Source organism: Podarcis tiliguerta (genome assembly GCF_965153285.1).
Source record: "Podarcis tiliguerta genome assembly, chromosome: 2".
NCBI classification, from domain to species: Eukaryota; Metazoa; Chordata; class Lepidosauria; order Squamata; family Lacertidae; genus Podarcis; species Podarcis tiliguerta.
The window spans coordinates 117,304,339-117,326,390 of NC_139535.1; the positions used below are offsets into that span (position 1 = coordinate 117,304,339).

The 22,052-nt window shown below is 46.1% G+C and overlaps 2 protein-coding genes across 2 annotated transcripts in view; both read right to left on the minus strand.

Annotated features, from left to right (window-relative positions):
• Positions 1-9,344: 9,344 nt before the first annotated feature.
• Positions 9,345-22,052, minus strand: part of LOC310671889 (inhibin beta E chain-like) — a 168,432-nt gene continuing 155,724 nt past the window's right edge. The window contains exons 2-3 of the mRNA XM_083428312.1: positions 13,532-14,603; positions 9,345-11,173 (exon numbers count right to left, since the gene is read on the minus strand). Coding sequence (XP_083284438.1) covers positions 10,452-11,173; positions 13,532-13,892 — 1,083 coding nt within the window. The 5' untranslated portion in view covers positions 13,893-14,603 and the 3' untranslated portion in view covers positions 9,345-10,451. The remainder of the gene's footprint in view (positions 11,174-13,531; positions 14,604-22,052) is intronic.
• Positions 17,322-20,556, minus strand: LOC310672236 (large ribosomal subunit protein eL21-like). Its single transcript, XM_083429065.1, has one exon. The coding sequence runs from the start codon at positions 19,181-19,183 to the stop codon at positions 18,623-18,625; it is 561 nt and encodes a 186-aa protein (XP_083285191.1). The 5' UTR covers positions 19,184-20,556; the 3' UTR covers positions 17,322-18,622.

Here is a 22,052-nt window from a genome sequence, read left to right on the forward strand (position 1 = left end):
AACCCTAAACCTATCCCTAACCATGACCCTAACCCTAACCCTAACCCTAACCCTAACCCTAACCTAACCTTAAGCTTAACCGTAGCCCTAACCCTAACCCTAACCCTAACCCTAGCCCTAGCCGTATCCCTAACCCTAACCCTAACCCTAATCCTAACCCTATCCCTATCCCTAACCCTAACCTATCCTTAACCCTAACCCTAACCCTAACCCTAACCCTAGCCCTAACCCTAACCCTAACCTAACCTTAACCCTAACCCTAACCCTAACCCTACCTCCAACCCTAAACCATGAACGCAACCCTAATCCTATTCCTGACCTTGACCCTAACCCTAACCCTAACCCTAACCCTAACCCTAACCCTAACCCTAACCCTAACCAAACCCTAACCCTAACCCTACCCTCACCCTCAACCCTAACCCTAACCCAAACCCAAACGCTAACCTTAAACCTAACATTAACCCTATCTCCAACCCTAACCCATGAACTCAATCCTAATCCTATCCCTGACCTTGACCCTAACCCTAACCCTACCCTAACCTAACTTAACCTAACCTAACCTAACCTAACCTAACCTTAACCCTAACCCTAACCCTAACCCTAACCCTAACCCTAACCCTAACCTTAACCCGAACCCGAACCCGAACCCTAACCCTTATCCTATCCCTACCCTTGACCCTAACCCTAACCCTAAGCCTAACCCTAACCCTAAACCTAAACTCAACCCTGACCCTAACCCAAACTCCAACCTCAAACCTAACCCTAACCCTATCTCCAACCCTAAACCATGAACGCAACCCTAATCCTATCCCTGACCTTGACCCTAACCCTAACCCTAACCCTAACCCTAACCCTAACCAAACCCTAACCCTAACCCTAACCCTACCCTCACCCTCAACCCTAACCCTACCCCAAACGCTAACCTTAAACCTAACACTAACCCTACCTCCAACCCTAACCCATGAACTCAACCCTAATCCTATCCCTGACCTTGACCCTAAACCCTAACCCTAACCTTAACGCTACCCTAACCTAAAGCCTAAGCCTAACCCTAACCCTAACCCTAACCCTAACCCTATCTCCAATCCTAACCCATGAATGCAACCCTAATCCTATCCATGCACCTGCCCCTGCCCCTAACCCAACCCTTACCTAACCTAACCTAACCTAACCTAACCTAACCTAACCTAAACCCTAACAACCCTAACCACCCTAACCACCCTAACCCTGACCCTAACCCTAACCCTAACCCTAACCCTAACCTAAACCCTAACCCTAACCCTAACCCTAACCCTAACCCTAACCCTAACCTCAAACCTAACCCTAACCCTAACCCTAACCTCAACCCTAACCCTAACCCTAACCCTAACCCTAACCCTAACCCCAACTCCAACCTTAAACCTAACCCTATCTCCAACCCTAACCCATGAACGCAACTCTAATCCTATTCCTGAGATTGACTCTAACCCTAACCCTAACCCTAACTCTAACCTTAAACCTAACCCTAACCCCAACTACACCCTAACCCTTACAGCTACTAGCCCTACCCTTTTCCATTGGTTTTCACGTTTCTGATAGTTTTACCTCGTTTTTGGTGAATTTGCTTCATTTTGCAGTTTTGGCTGAATTTCCTTGATTTGGGACAGTTTTGCTTGTTTTGAGCCTCGTTTGGAACTTCTTCATTTCTGGTGGTTTTCTTCGCTTTTGCGCTTCTTGGTGGTATTGCTTCATTTATATTTGATGTGATAATCTCCAAAAGCATGTAAATCCACCCAAAGGCAAACAAACTACCAGAAATGCAAAAATTCACCACAAACTAACCACAAACAAGGAAAATACCGGTACACAAGAAACCATTGAAAACTAAAACACTGTATGTTGCTTGGTTTTTTCATTTCTGGTGATTTTCTTTTCCACGAGTTGCATATTTTTGGCTTTCGGGTAGTGTCAGGCATCAGAGAATCCGATCCCCCATGGTAGGTTGCCAGGAGTAGAAGGATCTTACCGGTGTCTTTTATTCAATATGGACAGAGAGAGGCATAGGAATGCAGCCTATTGGAGTAATGGCGCTGCTTCAAATAATCTCTACCCCCCCCTTCTTTCCTCAGTCACCCACAGCACCATCCCCCTTACTTAGGGCCATTTGTCTCCAAGCCCTTTGCTGTCCTATTTTCAATTATCGTCGGGTTCTGGGAGAAAGGGGGGGGGTCTGGAATTCTTTCTAGTGATAGCGTGTCAGCCAGCTGCTCCGGCTGTGACTTCCCCTCCTTTCTCCCATTGCTTCCCAACTTTCCCCTTCAACTACCTCTGAGCTGTGACCTCCCTCAAACCACTGTTGCAAATCTATACTGTCTTCCTCTTCTCTGGAAGGTTCAGGCTGGGGTGGAGGTCTCCTCTGTCCAGTCCCTGACAGGTAGTTTTGTTTCTTTTCAAATGGGTTTTGCTTCATAACAGATTTTTGTCCGGGGTGATACTACTGTCCATGAATTCTTGTTCCTCAGCAGTTAAGGTTGGCACGGTCAGTCCTACTAGGAATTTTCTGGTTTCCTGCTCAGGTGGGTTGTGGGAGGTGTACAGATTGGAGTAAAATTGTGTCTCTTTGCAACTGTACATATAAATTATGCAAATTTTATGTAAATTACCCTCTTTTGTCCTCTTCTTTGGCAATGTATAACTGGTCGCCCTAAAAGGAAGACAGCAGTTATAACTGGGAGTCAAGGGGTTGGAATTGAAGGGTGGGGGGCAGTGATGGAAACTCCGCATTCAAAATAGCAGAAAGTACACATTGCAAGCGAAGACAAGCCCATGGGGGGGGGGGCAGACTATCAGGATTTGTACTCATCTCTAATGGGCCAGAGCAAGGATCACATTGTGATCCCCTCATGAACGGCCAGACCTGAGCCGTGGACTGCGCACAAAGTGTCCTGGCTGATGAAAGCCGCCCTTTGCTCTCTGAGCTGTACTCTGCCAAGCGGTAGGCCCACGGCCATGGGAGAGGGGATCAGGTCTGGCTGGAGGGTTGATAAGATGCCTCTGTGCTGCCATGTAACACTGGACTTTGAGCTGTGCTCTGTGCATGGGCAGCGGAGGGACTCTAAAACGCAGAGCAGTGCGACAAAGTGGCACTTGCACATCTTGCATTGGGTAAGGCAGTGAGCCTCAACTTTTTCTCCAGGTTGTTAGATAGCCAATTTGTAGGAGGTCTTCAAAAGGGAAATGCTATAGAAGTGACTGATTATATTAATATAGTGTGGCTACATGCAGAGCTGAGGACTGCTTTACACATTATGTTTCTCAAGTGTATGCCTAAGGTTTTTCCCCAAGCGTGCATCTAAAAACGTGTGAGTTAGACAGTAATATGTTTGGCAATGCATATCTCATACAGATATGCCAATCAAATAGCTAGAATTGGCAGCAGCTCCATATCAACTGTACACTTGATGACAAACTAATTTTTGTTTCCCCACAGATTCATGTAATGTTCTCAAGATTACTTTAACGTTGAAAAGCATACTATGCTTGTTAGCCAAAGTAGGGAGGCAGTTTTTAGCAAGAGGCATTAAACTTTAAGAAAGAGAGTCATCAAAACACTTTGGGAACCACAGCTGTCTTTCTGCTCCCCCCCATCCATGGTGCTCTTCTACTCCTGATCACAGCCTCCCAAGGCTCCTTTTTGTTTTAAAAAAGTAGGGAGAACATTTTATACAACTATGTATAACGCCGTTAAGAAGGCTGATCGCCGAAGAATTGATGCTTTTGAATTCTGGTGCTGGAGGAGACTCTTGAGAGTCTCATGGACTGCAAGAAGATCTAACCTCTCAATTCTGAAGGAAATCAGCCCTGAGTGCTCACTGGAAGGACAGATCCTGAAGCTGAGGCTCCAAGACTTTGGCCACCTCATGAGAAGCAAAGACTCCCTTGAAAAGACCCTGATGTTGGGAAAGATGGAGGGCACAAGGAGAAGGGGACGACGGAGGATGAGATGGTTGGACAGTGTTCTCGAAGCTACCAGCATGAGTTTGACCAAACTGTGGGAGGCAGTGGAAGACAGGAGTGCCTGGCGTGCTCTGGTCCAGGGGGTCATGAAGAGTCGGACACGACTAAACGACTAAACAACAACATAACGCCTTTGGTCTGGTACTCGGCTGAACATTTTTGTTTATTGCCAGTGTGCAGAATACCCATTCACATGTCTTTGGACTTGTACCAGCCTGTAAGGTAACAGTTGATCTGTCCAATCTTGGGCCCAGTTCCAGAGCAAGATGTCCATAGCAGGGTTCCCCTTCTGGTACCGCTCACCTTGATGAAACCCACCCCTGTGGCTTACAGGGCTACCTGCCTGCCCAGGGGGCTGGCACTGAGTGCAGCTCTGGGTCCAACCACCAGAAATCACCAGCACCGCCCTCTTAATTGCTCCAGCCCCACCTGTGAGATAAACATAACCGGAATGGGCCCTAGGACCGCTGGCTGTTGCAGCAGGCAGGCAGGGTGCTTTATAATAATAGTAGTGGTGGTGACTAGAGATGGGAGAGCAGTTCAGTTTCCATTTTAATATGAACCCACCCAATTTGTGAACTAAATTACAGCTATCCTTCAAAATACGTGAGGGTGATTAGCAGGAGAATTTGAAGGGGAGGCCTGGAGTACCGTCTCACGGTGTATGTAGGAACAAGAGACATGGACAGCGAGGGAGCTCTGCTGCAGTAACCTGCAACACCGGTGCCATGTTTATCTTCTTGCCTGAGAATATACAGCAAGTGGTTGCATTGCTGGAAGAGAAAGGTACAGCAACTTGAGGCCTCCATATCTAAGCTATCAGGCAAGATGAGGGATTTCTCACTAGAGCAGAGCGGGGCTGCCCTGACAGTAAGAGCTGTTTCACAGTGGAACAGATTCCCTCGAAAGGTGGTGGATTTTCCTCCACTGGAAGTTTTTAAGCAGAGGTTTGGGGGGGCATCTGTCATGGATGCTTTAGGTAAGATTCCTTCATTGCAGAGGGTTGGGCTAGATGACCCTTGGGATCCCTTCCAGTTCCACAATTCTATGATTCTATGAAAATCTCTGAATTTTGCAGTGCAGTACTCCAAACAAAAATGAGTACATCAATGCACAGTGAAAATATACCAAAATGCATTGTATTTGGGGAAATTGCCAGCAAGAAAGTGTATATTAGGCAAAATGGAATACAAAAATGTGTATATTAGGAGATAAGCTCACTAGAATGCTTTAAAAAAATTAACTGGTAAAACAAAATTCAGCATTATTCAATTCACTTTCAATATAATAATAGCTTACATTTTGATTTCCCATCCTTATGTCCATTTTGTTCCTGTTGTATTCCTTTATCTGCTGCCATAGCTGCCATTTATTTTCTATTTTATCATAACTTATATTACAATAATTTATTAATTCCCCTTCCCTTGCCTGTTATTCAAATCCTGCTTGTGATTTCATTTGACTATACAGTAGTTTTTTCTCAAATAGTCTGAAAAGAACCTCCACTCTTCAACAAAGTTCTCATCTTTTTAATTTCTTAATTTTGCTGTCAGCTTCACTATCTCTGCATGGTCCATTACCTTTAAAATTCATTCTTCTTTCCTTGGGATTTCTTCTTTCCATTTCTGCACATACAGGATTATGGCTGTGTTGGCAGCATCCATAAACAACTTACTTAACCATCTGTTTTGGAACCTCTGCCCCTAAAATCATCAGAAGAAATGCTGCAGACTTTTTGGGAATAGCTATTTTAAATATCTTTTAAAATGCATTATATCGTTTCCCAGAAGCCTATTGCCTTTCTACAAGTCCACCAAATGAAAAAAGGACCCTTCTGTTTGTTTATGTTTTCAATATTTGTTTGACGCTTTATAGATTTTGGCTATTTTATTTTTTTTTGTTAAATACCATCTATACAGTATATCATTTTCCTATCATTTTCCTTTATTGCCTAGCAATCAGTAAATTTCATATCTGTTTTCCATAACGTTTCCCACGCTGCCCTCTCAATAATGTGCCCCACATCTTTTGCCCATTGTATAATTTGACCAACTCATATTTCATCTTCAATTCCATTTCCCATTTCATGTTGCTACAACACTGATGAATTTTGTGGCGGCTTTAAAAGAATTGCAAACTGATGCAGAAATGTGGAGAACTGAGATTAATATCGGAAAAATGAGGAAATGAGATAAACCAAAAATGAGAAACTAAAAATGAGATAAACAAAAACTGGCATATTTGTCCATCCTCAGCAACAGCCCTGAACTTGTTAGTACCAGCATCTGGATTATGCTAGCCCCGACCTGACAGGCAGACATCAGAAGTGGGTCCGGCATAAGTTAGTGGCGGCAGCAAGCTGAGGTGCAGACACCCCTGGGACTCTGCTCAGTGGCGTGTCACTGACAAGCAGTGTCCCACTCCCCACTGACTTCTGCTGTGTCTAGGAAGGGGCTGCTGGCTGCTCACAGGAGCAGGAGGATAAAAAGTTGTGGACATGGCAGCAGAAGCTCCTCTTTCCTGTAATATCAGTGGCAGCCCAGTGACGTCTGTGGCCTGCCCCATAACACCTCGGCTCTTGCCCAGGTATGCCGCATACTGGTGCCACAGCTGCCCAGTGAAGAAGTCCCATGATCTCTCATTGTTTGTACTGGGTTCCATTGCTCTCAAATGCATCATACTTGCAACTGCTTGGTGGTGCTTGTAATCCTTTGAAGTGTACTTAAGTGGAACAAATCCACAGAAAAAGCATTTCATGCAATACAAACTGGCTTTAAAAGGGTGCAATGAGGAAACTTTTGAGGTTTTACTATTAAATATATATTGTGGACTGTGTTAAATTGGCAGTTATGTTTCAGGTCTTGGATACTGTCAAGTCTGAAACTTCTGTGAGCTATTTCAGTTTCTCATATTGAAAGGAAGATGGCTTATACGTTTCTATCAAAGTGCAAATAATTCGGCTTCTTTCTCTGTCCCCATCAACATATCCAAGTGGAAGAAGACAAAACAGAGGCAAAGATGAAAAGTATCCTATTCAGCCCTTAGCAGGACTGGAGCTGAGCTGCCTCCTCTCTCTTGTCACTGCATTCTTTACCACTGAAGGGTCAAGCAAAAACAGGATGATTCCAAAGGGCTGTTTCATGCTGCAGCAAGCCAGGTGTGTTACCTGGCATCTGGTTGGCCACTGTGAGAACAGGATGCGGAACAAGGTGCGGAACAAGATGCTGGCCTGACCAAAGAAACCAGAGGCCTTTCTCCTGGGCATGGTTGGCCAATTGGTGCTAAAGAAGGATAGAACTTTTTTTATGTATGCAACAACAGCAGCAAGAATACTTATCGCAAAGTATTGGAAGACACAAGATCTACCCACCCGGGAAGAATGGCAGATGAAGTTGATGGATTATATGGAACTGGTGGAAATGACTGGCAGAATCCAAGATCAGGGAGAGGAGTGGGTGGAAGTAGACTGGAAAAAGTTTAAAGATTATTTACAGAAATACTGCAAAATTAATGAATGTTAAAAGATTGTTGGAATGAAGTTATATGGCTTTAGTAGAAATGTTATAAGGATTTAAGTATAAATAGATTAATAGAATTTTAAAGGTAAAATAAGGTTAGAATGTGTTAAGATAATTATAGCACAGAAAACAGAGGAAGATGGAAAGGAATTGCTGAAACAATTGACAGAAGTGGAATACAAAAAGGGAGGTGTGAGGAGGTCGGTGAAATAAGTGAATGAAAGATAAGATATTGAAATTGTTTGAGAGTTTTAAATTGTTTTTGTTTGGTTTTGTTAGTTTAATGTGTTAGTGTTATGTAGTGTCTTTGTATTGTATTGTATTGTTCTTTTTTGTTTTTGTTTTGTTTTGTAGTGTTTAAATTGTTCAAAAAGCAATAAATATTATTATAAATAAAAAAAAGATGCTGGCCTGACCCAGCAGCCTCTTCTTATGTTCTTGCGTTGGGTTCACTGGTTTGCTTCAGCATAGCACATGAAAGCTGTCTAACGAGTATGCTAGAATGGCATGTGAATTTTTAAATATTTGTTTGTTGCATGCACACTTCACATTTTTAAGCGTATGTACTATGATATGTACTGTATACTTGTTAGACTTTTGTCTATAGTAAGCAGGTTTAGAATACCTTTGTATTGTTTTGAAAACCTGCCACACTCCTTTGACTAGAGATGGCAGTGGGGGGGGGGGTGTACTGTTTTGTTTTTGAATTTTCAGTTCTATTTATTTGTGCTTTTAGCCTGTATTTTTATCTTGTGGTCTGTGGATGAAGGATGGTATATATTTAATAAAGAAAGAAAGAAAGAAAGGAATAGCTGTGTGATACTGTTTGCTGCCAAGTGCAGCAGAGCCTCTATCTAACCACTTCCAATGCTTTTAAATATTGCATGTCTCTACTCTCAGTCTGCTGCAGGAACGTTTAATGTGGGCTCTTGTTTATGCCCCCAAACACCACAGAAAAATTGTAACTGATAGTCGCAGGCAAACTCGCTAACGTATCTTGCAAATGCCATTAGCTTAACTTCAGTATGAAGCCCCAGTAGAACAACCTGCATGCAATGGTTCTCTCGCAATGTGATGAAAGACAGAGAATTTGACGATCTGGACTCAGAGACCTCAGTGCACGTGTGTTACATGGCCTGGAATAATGGGTTGGTGCTCAGTACTAACACAGGATTGTTGGGAACAGATAAGCAACCAAAGAGCAGAGAAAGAAATGAGAGCTGTACTGTCACTGTCAGAGGCACTATGCCTTTGAATACCTGCTGTAGGAATTCACAGGTGAGGAGAGAGCTGTTGCCCCCAGGCCCTGCCTCCTTTTGGACTCCCCATAGGCATCTGGATGTCTGGCATCTGGATAAGAATTGCCTTTTAGCCGATCCAGCAGCACTTTTCTTACTTTCTTAGCTGGGGTGGGGGCTACTGGCAGAATGACATTAAAACCTTACGGTGGTTGGTACACCTGCTGCTCGGCACATAGAGCGAGATGAGCGCCGCAACCCCAGAGTTATCCACGACTGGACCTAACTGACGGGGTACCTTTACCTTTACATCTACATCTGCTGCTAAGAGGTTTGTTTTTGCTCAGCAGCAAAAAGTCCCCAATTCAATCCCTGTTGTCGCCTTTTAAGGCTGGAAGACATCTCTCTTTCCCCTTTCTTCCTCTCCATATATAGATATTTAATGCGTGTGTTTTGAACACTGTATTGCACTTCATTTATATGTTTGATGCACATCAAGGAAAAGTTCATTAATAAATTTATTATTTTTTAAAAAAAACATATCTGGACAGTTTTGTGGATGAAAAACATTTCTCAAACCATTGCTGGATTCTTTTTTTAAAAAAGCACATCATTTTTATTGATGTAATTCAAAAATAAAATAATATAGATAGATACATTAACATAAGTGCAACATCCATGCACAAATAAAAAAAGGTATTAATTGTATCAAGGGCACCTTTGGCATCATTGTCACTGACTGAATGTGTGGCTCCGACTCTTAAGCATCCCCATTTTTCTGCACACTCATTGCAGGCTTTTCCCAAGTAAACACTTTCTAATCCAGCCAGAGACACGGGAGGCGGGAACACAGTGAAAGTGAGAGCCACAACCACGAGAATCCTTAAACTACCCAAAGCCAAGAACCCCAAATTCTATCCCACTGTATCTAACTGGTCAGGTCTGAAGGGGTTTTCTGTGGTTAATTCTCTCCAGTTGCATCTAGGAATCCTGAATGCATCAATAGCATATATTAAAAATGAACTGAATGGATTGAGACAAGTAGGCATGTGGACGACCTACATTCCTGGGGATATGTTATGCTGGCTTTCCCCCAGCTGGCATTTGGACTAATCCCATCGGGCCATAGCTAGGGGTTGGGGAAGAGGTGCAAGTGAATCTGCTATGTGTGTCTGGTGGTGGTGGGAAAAGCAGAGATCAGAGGGGCTATCGAGTTGCCACTTCCAGAGTGGAACCTGAGTACAATAGTGTCCAAAGTCCAAATGGTCCTGTTGGTAGCCCTGCCTAGCACTAGTTATGTGCTTTACTGTGACTGCTTTTGTCCTGAGGAAGGCAGGATTGGTTAAGGCCTCCTGCAACTTGCTCTTCTCTGCAGAAACCAAGGTTGCTCTATGAAGAGAGTCCAACACACCATCCTACCCAGCTTAGAAGAAGGGAACATCATGACTGTCACATGGGTGTCTAATAGGAGCATGGACAGGGGGACATGGGGGGGGCAGGGGGCAACTCCCCCCCCCCGATCAAGTAAAACAATAGAAATACTTAACTAACTGACCAATCATGCCAGTTCTGCCCCCCTAACAAAGTCCTGCCCCCCCTAGCAAAAATCCCGGCTACACCCATGAATAGGAGTAGTGGGAAAAGTCTTACATCTTCTGTTCTGCCCCTCTCAGCTTTCCCTGTGGCTAGAATCCTGCTCTTAGCTGCAACCGCAAGCATCAACAACCATGTCAGGAATGTCTGTCTTTATGAGGTTGCTATTGGGATCAAAGTAGAGCAGAGAAAGGGGCCGTCGCTGTGTGGGGACGCAGCAAGACCGGCCAGCAGTCTGGATGTTGTTGGCTTTGACCAAGTTGAAGACAGTTGTGTGGAAGGAGGCTGCTACCCCAGGTGAGCCAGCCAGGTGCATGGGGCACTCACCCATGCAATAGTTTATCTGATAACCTTCTGGCTTAAAGATCCAGTCATTCCAACCAATGTCCCGAAAGTCTACGTAATAGTCTTTTCTGCAGCACAGGTCAGAGTTCTGGTCGCAGCTCAGGCTGCGCTTAGCTACCCGGTGGCCAGGCTCCCGTATCTTGGCCTTGACCATCAAGAAGGGCTGCTGGGAGCTGCCGGTAGCAGTCAGCAAAGAGTCGATGGTGGGGTGGCAGCCTTCACACTGCAGCTCCAGGCGCAGCGCCGTCTCCTCGCGCTCAAGGAAGCTCTGCAGATCTGGCATGAGGGAGAAAGTGTGCCAGCTGCTGCCTTTGCTCTCCAGCTGCTGCCGCTCCCCAAGGGCCACTCGCTGCTGCCCTGCCAGGTAGACCTGCAGGGTGATGTTTTGGTGCGCCTTGAGGTACAGCCACAGCTCAGCCTGGAGGAGGTGCATGTCTTGGCCTTTCGGATGTGTCAGCTGGAACTGGAGGACCCCGGAGGGCTCTGTAGAGGGGAAGACAATCAAGATGAAAATCAGGAATGCTAATCCTGACCTGCCCCAGAAAAGCTACCACCAGGCCTGAACCAGGGTTCTTCGATTAGGGTCAAAAATATGTCCAAGAGTTGCCTTGCCCTCACTTCACATTTATTTTCTACATTTGAATTATGCCTCTGAGGAACCCCACGAGGTAGATAGGCTGAGGGTAAGTGCACCTGCGAACGTGTAGAGGGAGCAGCACAACCCCACAAGGCGTCCCCAATATCCCCATCCTGGCCAGCTGCAGCCTCTGACCTTTGTGCGTTGTGCTTCAAGCATGGATGGGGAACGCTGATCATGCTGATGGAACCAACAGAGGTAGGGATGCAGGGGCTGGGACTGGTGTGTACAGTGTGTACTAGTGTGTACTCTATTCCCCTTTCACAGTCTTTAACACCTGGGGAAATAATGCCTGACCCTAATGGTGAATAACATGATTCACCTAAGGGTGCTCTTCTTACTTGAGCATGGCTCTAAACGAAGCAATAATGGTCTTTCTAATAGATTATTGTTGTTCATTGGCTGCCAAAAAAGTCAAGCCCTGTACAAAACATGTGGGAAGGCAGGTTCTGGTGATTCAGGCAAGCAATCCCAAATAAATAAAGAACAACATAATTAAAAACTAAAGGAGGAGACTGCTGAAATGAAAACCTATCTACTACCCCACACTGGTTCTCACCAGCTGTTCTTACACACACACACACTATAACTCTCTTATAAAAAGCCATTTCCTCCGCTTTCCTTATGAGCAACATCACTGCCCCCTTTTGGTGGGATAGCCTGGGATATTTTTTTAACCACTTGACCCAACAACCTTAGAACAATATGCCAAGAAGCTTGATTGCTTAGTCTCACTCAGCATGGGGTGGCCTACCAGCCAAACATGGATGGGTTTTTCTGGTAAATATTTTTTATTTGCAGCCAAACAGATGTTGAGCCTGCAACACCAGGTCCAGGTGGATTTCTGCCATGCAATGGTCACAAAGGTCATTCCATAGTAGAAACAGCAAGAAATTGTACAAATACCTAAATAAATCCATGAAAATTCTGAGTGCTTATCACTAATACCACAATATGACCAATCTCTCTTTGCCTGATTGGGGGGGGGGGGAGTAGGGAACCTGCAATCCTCCAGATATTGCTGAACTACAACTCCCATCAGCGCCCCCAACCGAATGGCCATTGGTCCAGAGATTATGGGAGCTGCAGTCCCCTGATCTAGACATTCTTCTGAGTGCACCTCACTGAGATGAATAGGAAGCAGCACAAGACCCTTGGTGCCTAAGTTCTCAGGAGCACACAGAAAGAACGGGGTCAGAGAAATGGGTGTGTGTGACAGCTGTGTTCTCCCTTCACTGCCGGAGGTGTATGGGTCTGAATACCCATTTGCTGGGAACCACAAGTGGGGACAGTGCTGTTGCCCACAGGTTCTGCTTGCTTGGGGGCTTCCGACAGGGGCACCTCGTTGGCCCATGTGAGAACCGGTTACTGATGGGCCATCTTATGTTGTTAATTAAATTAGGCATCAAGCAAGAAAGCAACACAGTGGTGTGGGATATTCTTCCAACTGCCACCATTTGGAAGAATAGTAAATAACAGGCAAAAACCAACAGATGAAGCTTTCCCCCACTGTTATATTTTTGCTGTCACACAGCTGTTAAAGGTATAAAAAGGGTAGCAATGGTACACTAGCTTCAGCCTGCTTACTAGCTACTTCCAGTGACCCCACCCTACATTGCACATTAAGCTGAGAGGGCAGATGGTGGCAGGAGGTCGTTTTTAAGAGAGAAGGTAGCATGATAGAGGCGTCAGCATCACTGTCTGTGGCACACAGACTCATTTCTTTTGCCTCATTATAACTGCTGGTGGAACAAGTATTGCAGGTTTTTAAAGAAGTGATAATAATGGCATGGAAATGCACTCTGCTGGCAACGCCACTTCTACTAATACCATCTTCACTCATCTCTCTCACTCAGAAAAAGCATCTGTCTGCAGCCTGAGATATGCCACAGAAAACTGGATTAATGAGAAATTTAGCAACCTGTCTACTCTCACCACCACCACTAGTTCCTCCACACACATTGCCCTTCTCCCCCTGCAGTTGATATTTTCCAGCACAGTCAGAATCTACCCAGATCTCCCATGGGTAGGAAATTACAGTGCAATGAATAACTACAAGTCTCTGCTCTCAGGAGCACTTTGTATGCAGCAGTTATTTGCAGGGGGTGGGGGGGTGGGGAGCTGTTGGCACATGCGACTTACATTCTCTCATTCATAATATTCAAGTCCTGGGCCATGCACCAGGAAGAGCTATGAGGACTCACCTGTCTCTGCAAAACTAATGATCTCGTACCCCTGTTCGTCAGGCTCGGGGTTCTGCCAGCCGGAGAAGTGCCCAAGTCTGTCCATCCGGGCTTTGCCCAGGTGCAGGCGGCGTAGGGCGTTGGCCACTGCCCCACGTGGCACAGGGTGGGTGATGTTGGGCCTCTCGCTCAAGTTTAGTTTCTGCAGGATCTGCTGCTTGGCTAATTCGACCAGAAAGGCTTTCTCAGCGCTGGGCTCCAGAGGCGGCACCTTACAGGAAGGACACGCAGGCTTTCCCTCGATCCAGGCCAAAGAAGTCCATAGTAGGGCCAGTGTGGCCAAAGGAGTCCAGCTGCCCTGGGGGCTGTAGGTGGGAGCCATGAAGAACCCAAGCGTGGTGGGTAGCAAGATACAGCAGAGGAGGTGGTTTTGTTGCCACGTAGTTCTTGTGACAGTAACTAGAACTCACGAACTGTGCCTGCGCTGGGACCAGCTGCTTGCATCTTAGCCTAAAAGGAATGGCAATCTGCCCTGGGTACAAGGAGGATAACTGCTAACCCCTGGCAACTCCTTTGCTTCCTCTTGCTCTCCCTGCTTCTTGGGGCTGGGTGGATCTGCTGCTGGTGCCGAGGTGAAGCAGGTGTTGATCACTCAAGAGATCTCAGCTCATTGACTGGCTGCTCCAGCGTGCCAGGCAGCTATGTGCCTCAGTTTTTGTCACTCAGCCAGTCTGGCCCTGCCCTTTGCGCCTCTCTGATTGGCTGGCTCACCTAGTGCCCCAGGGAGGTTTCCTCCAGTTGGGGAGGAAGGGCTTAGCAAAAGGGGATTACAGGCTCCCTTTGGTGGAAACAGGTGCCTGAGGAAAGGGAACACAATTTGCCATGATGTAAAGCAAAGCAGGAGTTTGCATTGGGAAGGGCTTTTCATGGCCCCAGAGTGAAGAGGGGCTTAAGGCGGGAGAAAATGGCAAAGCATAGGGGTGGGATGTGGGAACAACCCCAGAGAAAATGTGCATTGCAGTAGTCCAAGTGGGAGAGAACTAGAGCATGCATCACTCTGGTGAGACAGTCTGCAAGCAGGTAGGGTCTCAGCCTGCGTACCAGATGGAGCTGATTAACAGCTGCCCTGGACACAGAATTGACCTGTGCCTCCATGGACAGCTGTGAGTCCAAAATGACTCCCAGGCTACGCACCTGGTCCTTCAGGGGCACAATTACCCTATTCAGGACCAGGGATTCCTCCACACCTGCTCACCCCGTCCCCCCAAAACAGTCTTGTCAGGATTCAACCTCAATCTGTTAGCCGCTATCCATCCTCTAACCACCTCCAGACACACACACAGGACATTCACCACCTTCACTGGTTCTGAGTCTTTAATCTTTAAAGCAACAATTTTGAGAAGATGTTAGTGGGCACAGAGAAAACTCCCAAGATACAGGTAAGAACAGGTAGAACCTCTAATCACATCTATCCAGCACCACAGTATGCTAGCAAGCAGATAAATTACTTAAAAGCCTTCTGAAATGATTGCTTCCTGGAACTCTCATCTTTCAGAAGCCACAAACTCCTTATCTGCTGCCGATAAATCCTCTGGTGATTATTAACAAAGGTGAGGAAATGTGTCTGTGATTATCAACTGGTTTCCCTTTCTGGGCCATGACGTCTGTGGCAGGCGAGGTGCCACATTATTTGCACTGCTCAGGGTTCCATCACCTTGATACATCAGCGAAGTTTTCCTCAGGTGCCAAGGTTCCTCGCTGGGGTTGCGATCTTAACTTCTATGATGGAGACAAACCTTTGGATTGCAGTGCTGTCAGTACTAACACCTTCTGCAACCACTTTTCTGCAGCTACGTTTTGCATCTGGAATATACAATGTAAACTAAAGAACCTGTGCAAATTTACTTCATTGACCTAACTCTGGCTGTGTAATTGGGGTTCTGTATTGCCCGGTCCTTTATTGCCCTGTCACAGGGACTCCCTGCTGCTCAGAGTGTAGAATCACTTGGAGGAACAAATGGTCAGTGCTACATATTAGTAGCCTGACTGTGACAAGGAAATGAACCCCATCACATACCACGGTGGTGAGATTGTTGTTGCACCACCAGCAACACCAGAAATAACGTCAGTATCAATGCTATTTGTGAATTAAATTGCCTGCAAAGGCATCACTACAAATTCTGGCAACAGAAGGTGAGGCTTATTAAATCTGGCAAGAAGGGAGAGACATATTATTACAAATAATTGGTTGATTCAATACCTTCTCCAATGAGACTCAAGATGGTTTATATTCCATGCCCCATAAATTCTAAGGGGAGAAAACATTATTCATAATACTTCTTTTGAATTCAGTGGGAATGAAAAGCACTGAACCTGGCTAGATAGCCCACGCCCTATTTTTTATACAGTATCCAAATGGTTCAAAATGCTTACACAGCATTAAAATGGATAAAACTTAATTACTATTAAGTTAATTAGCAGAAGTCAAAAGGGAGTTGATTGCACCAGGCTGGGAAGCTCAAGATATGGGTTCTCTCTCTTTGTTGAGATATGCTGGGATTGCAAGGATGAGAGTCAAGCATGTGAAATAAATCACACTCCCATGTTTAATGCTGGCATCCCCCTGGTGCCATTGTCATGTTGAAGAAGTATGTGCAGGGGCAGAGGAATGGAGACAGTAGCTCTTAGCAGTGCCTTTATCTGGGGGAAAAGGTGGCGGAACTCACCACTATGCCCATCACTACCCCTCCCCCCTCACGCCACCAGCATGTGAACCTGAGTCAGGCAATTGTTCATCTAGCTCAATGTTCTACCAGGGGTGGGAAACCTTTTCCCTACCATTGACCTGTAAGAAAAATCATTTTGAAGCTGCAGCTAATAGCTGGTCAAGGCCAAATGGGCAGTGTTTGCTGAACTGCAAGATTGCAGAGTCCCCTCCCCACAACAGAAAGGCTCAGTCTCTTGTGGGTATTAGGTTGTAAGCCTTGGGTTCCTCGTCCCAGTTCTAAACTGCCTGGCAACGGTTCTCCAAGGGGTTGCAAGTAGTTGTTCCCAGCCTCACCTAGATATTCCAAGGATTGACCCACCTGGGAGCCTTTTTCATGCAGCATACAAGGTACTGAATGGGAAAGGTCATAGTTCAGCGCATGTGGAAGGCCACAAGTTCAGTCAGCCTTTCCAAGTAAGGCTTGGGAAAACTCTGTTCTAAAACACTGGTGAGCTGCTGGCAGCTAATCCAGAGGAAGACAGTTCTGAGCTACCTGAACCAAGGATCTGGCTCCTTAGGTGTTCTGTCAGGCAAAAAAACAGGCACTTTCTTGCATATTCCCCTCTGGTGACTGAACGGCCTAGTTTAAATCTCTCTCTCTGTCTCACTCACTCTGTGTGTGTGTGTGTATGTTGGGTTAGGATAGCAGGAGTGCAAATGCTTGCATACTTAGAACAATAGAAGAGGAGGTTAAGGGGTGATATGATAGCCATGTTCAAATATATAAAAGGATGTCACATAGAGGAGGGAGAAAGGTTGTTTTCTGCTGCTCCAGAGAAGCGGACATGGAGCAATGGATCCAAACTACAAGAAAGAAGATTCCACCTAAACATTAGGAAGAACTTCCTGACAGTAAGAGCTGTTTGACAGTGGAATTTGCTGCCAAGGAGTGTGGTGGAGTCTCCTTCTTTGGAGGTCTTTAAGCAGAGGCTTGACAACCATATGTCAGGAGTGCTCTGATGGTGTTTCCTGCTTGGCAGGGGGTTGGACTCGATGGCCCTTGTGGTCTCTTCCAACTCTATGATTCTATGATTCTATGAATTGTCCCTGAGGATCATCTGGCAATACACACTGTAATACAGGGAATCTGGGTGGCCACAGTGAGGAGATTGCTGGACTTAGATTGGCATCCTTTGGCCTGACCACCACTGAGTACAAAGCCACAAGTTCAGTGCCCCCAAAATGACTCCCAACTTTGGCAAAAACTGCTCATACCACCTCTGATACCATATTTAGAGGACATGGGTGTACATAGCCCCATGTGTGGATGTGCTCCAGAGTGATCTGTTCCTAAGAGGTGAAGAAGATATTCAAAAACTTGAAGCAGATTGAGATAGGGCTAACAGCAGGGGCTAAAGTAGGCTTTATTTCACCCGGGTCAAGGGCCCAGTTTGGCACCCCACACCACCACCCCATGCACATTTGCATACACTTACACACAGCCTGGGATCCTCAATGGCGCTCTTCTGGAGGCTTCACCCGAGCCAAAAAATCAATATGGACTTGCTTTAAATTTAAATTTTAAGTTACAAAATTTTAAAAGTGATTTTTTGAAAAATATGATTAATTTTTTTCAAAAAAATTATTGATTATTTAATATTTCTAAGATCTACCTGCAAAATTTCATATTGGGATCTCAATGAGATCACATTAAAAAAAAGTATTTTGTACATACACGTATGCCTTATTGGGTTCTATTTAGGAAAAACGGGTCTTCTTGCAGTGAGTTAAATTTAAATTTTAAAGCAGCTCCATCTTGTGACATTAAAACCCATGAAGTTCTGAAGAGATGGGTGTTTTTAGTTTTGACATATCTCAATGCTGGACTGAGATTTTAAGGTTTTTGTGTAGTCAGACAAGGCCAAAATTGACACTTTTTTGAAATTTCAAGCCCTCATAACTCAGAAATGGGATGAGATAAAATGCTAAAATTCTAGATTTAAACTTAGTTTTCCTCATTCAACAAGAGTACAAAATATTAAGAAAATTGGATGACATGAGGTAAAAAAGTCGGATCACTTGACATGGAATAACCCAGAAACAACAAAAAGCACAAGTTCCTAGACCGTTGCTGTGAAGATATAGGAAATCCTGATGAAATTACAGAAGCTGGATAAGAGGGGATTTCCAGGGGGCTTCAGTTCTTTCCCCTTGCCCTTCTGAGAGATAACTAGAAGAACAATAAATTAATGTGGAGTGCAAAATGTCAGCTTCCCTTTGTGCAACTTTTTTAAACACAGAGACTATTATACACACTTGGGTATAACTTTCAGCCTCACTGTATGCTATTGATCAGAGCAGAACCAGCCACCAAAACAAGGGATCCCCTTCCTTTTATCAGGTAACTACCGGTACTTCTGCCTTCTTGCTGCTTCTGTTTTGTTTTTTAGGTAGTCAACATGATATTTCATTTTGTTCATATACAAGTATGTCATAAACTCATATGAAATGAGTTCCAGCAGCTCTGGCTCCTTGCCATTTTTTCTCAGAAAGTGGGCTTCTCTTGGAGGAGCAGGCTGGTGTTTTAGTTCAAACCAAATTCCCTTTTCCTTTCCTTTCCCTCCCTTTCTTTCATAGTCTTTCACCCACTGCAAGAAGCTGTCTCCGCTCTTAGAGTGCTTGATATACTCAATGTGCACATTAATTCTCTGGGCAAGAATCTTGCCCTTAACCTTCTTGTTCACAATAATGCCCACAGCATGCTGGGTAATGTCGTATACACTTCCAGTCTTGCCATAGTAACATTTGTGGGGCATGCCTTTCTGAATTGTGCCCATGCCCTTGATGTCAACAAAACCACCTTTATAGATGCACAAGTAGGTGGCAAGAGGGACAACACCATGCTTGCGAAATGGTCTTGAGAACATGTAGCGTGTCCCCCTCCTCTTCCCCTTGCTGTTGGTCATCTTGACGGATTAGGCAGGCAACACTCTCGGGGAGTGCAGAGTGGTGGGACTGGGAGCGGGGCGGAGACATCCCACTCTCCCTCAGCCGGTTTGGAAGCAGTGCCCGGGTCTGCTTTCCCCCCTCCTGTTCCTGTTCCCCTTCCTTGCTGCTTCTGTTGTGTAGGAATTTGAACCCAAGACCTGAGACGTTGAGTCCACCAGTTGAACAGCTTCCACAACTGGCCTTGGCGGGGAGCAGTTCTGCTGACATTCAAGAATCTGGCTGTAGGGTAGAGGGGCACAATGGGATTAAAGTTCTTGGGATAGTTGGTTTTGGCTAGAGAAAGAGGCAACGTGTAAACATGGCTGTCTGGGAAAAAAACACTGGTGCAACATGATGCAACTGCAGGGCCAGGGCCGAAGTTCACAGCACACTAAGTTTGCTGGCAACTCAGCTCCCAGAATAGGCCAGGAATGTAAATAGTTAGCAACTGACCCTGGCATGATGCCAAGGCACATGGCCTACAGTGCCTACACCTGCTCAGAGACACCAGCTACTGTGCACGGAAGAACTATTGCGCTGGGACAAGCTTGTTATTCATCACGTTCTACATCCTGACTCTGAAAGTGTCTGGTTATGTGGACCCTTGGCTAGGACAGTAGCCGAAGTCTGGGAGGCAAACGAATTAGAGTGATGGAATACCCTTAGAGCAGAAATAATCTGAGGCCATGGGTTGTATCCAAATAAATTATACTCAAGAGCTCTGTGTGTGTGTGTGTGTGTGTGTAGAGCATTTCACAAGCAAGGTGTCACCACAGAAAAGGCCACATATGGACCTATTGCAGAGGAGGCACACAAAGAAGGGTCTCTGATGATGATCGCAGGATCTGGGCCGCTTCCTATGAGAATAGGTGGTCCTTGAGGTATTGCGGTCCTGAGCATAATTGGTACCAAGAAGCCTCCCAAGGGGGAAAGTCCCCATTGACACTTCCAGCCTGTGAAATTTGCAGCAGGCCATAGGCCTATTTTGTCCTGCACACTGCCTTGTCCTGTACCTCTTAAAGTTGCCATTTGGAGCACTGCAAAATGGGATTTCCTAATGCCTTTTATTCTAAGCCTTAGACTTGGAAACCTTCCTATCAATCTACCCCATAAAATAGCAAAGGAAGTGGAGGCCCCTCGGCTGTGTACAGTTCAAAGGAGAGCAGGCAAGCCGACTCAAGGGACCAGAAGCGTCTGCTGTCCCGGGAAGCCTGGAAAACAGAATCTCCTCCAAACCGTTCAGTTGTCTTTGGGAATCCCTTTATGGAGCCCTCATCTTTCTCTCCTGATTGGCTATGAGGGCTATATGAACTTCCTGTTTCCAAGGAACACAAATTTTGGAAGTATCAGACCTCATTGTCAGAGCCAGAGCTACGGGGGGGGGGGGGGGACTTTTGTTCCAGGTGAAGCCTTGGGGCTCCTCGCCTGCCTGCCTGCCGGCCGTGTGAACACCTGGGGCAGAGCGGGATTCACACGGCATTGCCAGGTGAGGCTCTGGTTGGGAGCTGGGCTTGGGCCAGGAGAGCCCCTTTGGCTGCCTACCGAAGGCCGGTTTGCTGTCTCTGGTGGGCCTGGCGCCCCTTGCCTGCTGCCAGGGCGCGGCCTCGGCTCCTGCGCAGCTTCGGGTGCCCCCCCGATCCGCGGTGGGTGAAGATCCCGCCGTGCCCCTTATCCCAGTCCCTTCATGCAACTGGGGCGCTTTGAGGACGGGGAACAGCGTTGCTCCCTCCGCCATGAGTCAAAAGTCATCTTGCCTCTGGCATCCATCCCATATCATGTAGATGGTTACCCTGGAGAAAGTCACATTGTACTCTGTCCCTTAAAATACAGGACAGTACTATTTGGGGGGCACAGACTACTCTGTCCCGTTTGGCCCCCGATTTGGCCCATTTTTGAAGTCATAAAAAGTAACTATTGGCCTTTGTGCCCTCATCCAAACTTGCTTATCTCGTGCGCAACATGCCTGCTAGCTGCTTAGACAGTGAGCCCGCCCTCCCCTCCAAAGCTGGCCAATTGATGCTCCAGGCTAGCCAATAGTTGAGCTGACAGAGGCAGGGAGGCAGCGCGTAACTGCAGTTCAGGGCGGGGCCTGTTTAGCATGTGGTCAGCTGTTTGGGGGAGGGGGCTTTCTTTATTTTGATCCACTACCTTTTTATTGGGGTGTGGGTGGCGCTGTGGGTTAAACCACAGAGCCTAGGGCTTGCCGATCAGAAGGTCTGCAGTTTGAATCCCCGCAATGACGGGGTGAGCTCCCGTTGCTCGGTCCCTGATCCTGCCAACCTAGCAGTTTCAAAGCACGTCAAAGTGCAAGTAGATAAATAGGTACCACTCCAGCGGGAAGGCAAACGGCGTTTCTGTGCGCTGCTCTGGTTTTGCCAGAAGTGGCTTAGTCATGACCCGGAAGCTGTCTGTGGACAAATGCCGGCTCCCTCAGCCTATAGAGCAAGATGAGCGCCGCAACCCCAGAGCTGTCCGCGACTGGACCTAATGGTCAGGGGTCCCTTTACTTTGACCTTTTTATTATTAGCGTTTTGTCCCAGACACTCCCACTGTGGAGTGATCACTGATCAGTTGTCCTCTATTAATCTTGCCAATTAGTTGTTTTTGAAAGATGCTCTCCCCCCCCACCACCCTTCTCACACACAGAACTAAATGCATATTTTAAGATGCCACATGTCACCTACAACTGTTAGAACTGGTTGGGTTAAAAAAACACCCAGCATTTTCCCAGCACTTCTTATACTCTTATATTGCAGACCAACCTTCCAACCCCTTATATTACAAATGCAGGGAGAGGAAGCAGAGCCTGGCAGAATCGCCAGAACTTAGTGACTTCTAGGCAAATGC

What these genes read in the sequence shown, in the direction of transcription:
- LOC310672236 (XM_083429065.1), bottom strand. Translation starts at nt 19,183, where the DNA reads ATGACCAACAGCAAGGGGAAGAGGAGGGGGACACGCTACATGTTCTCA.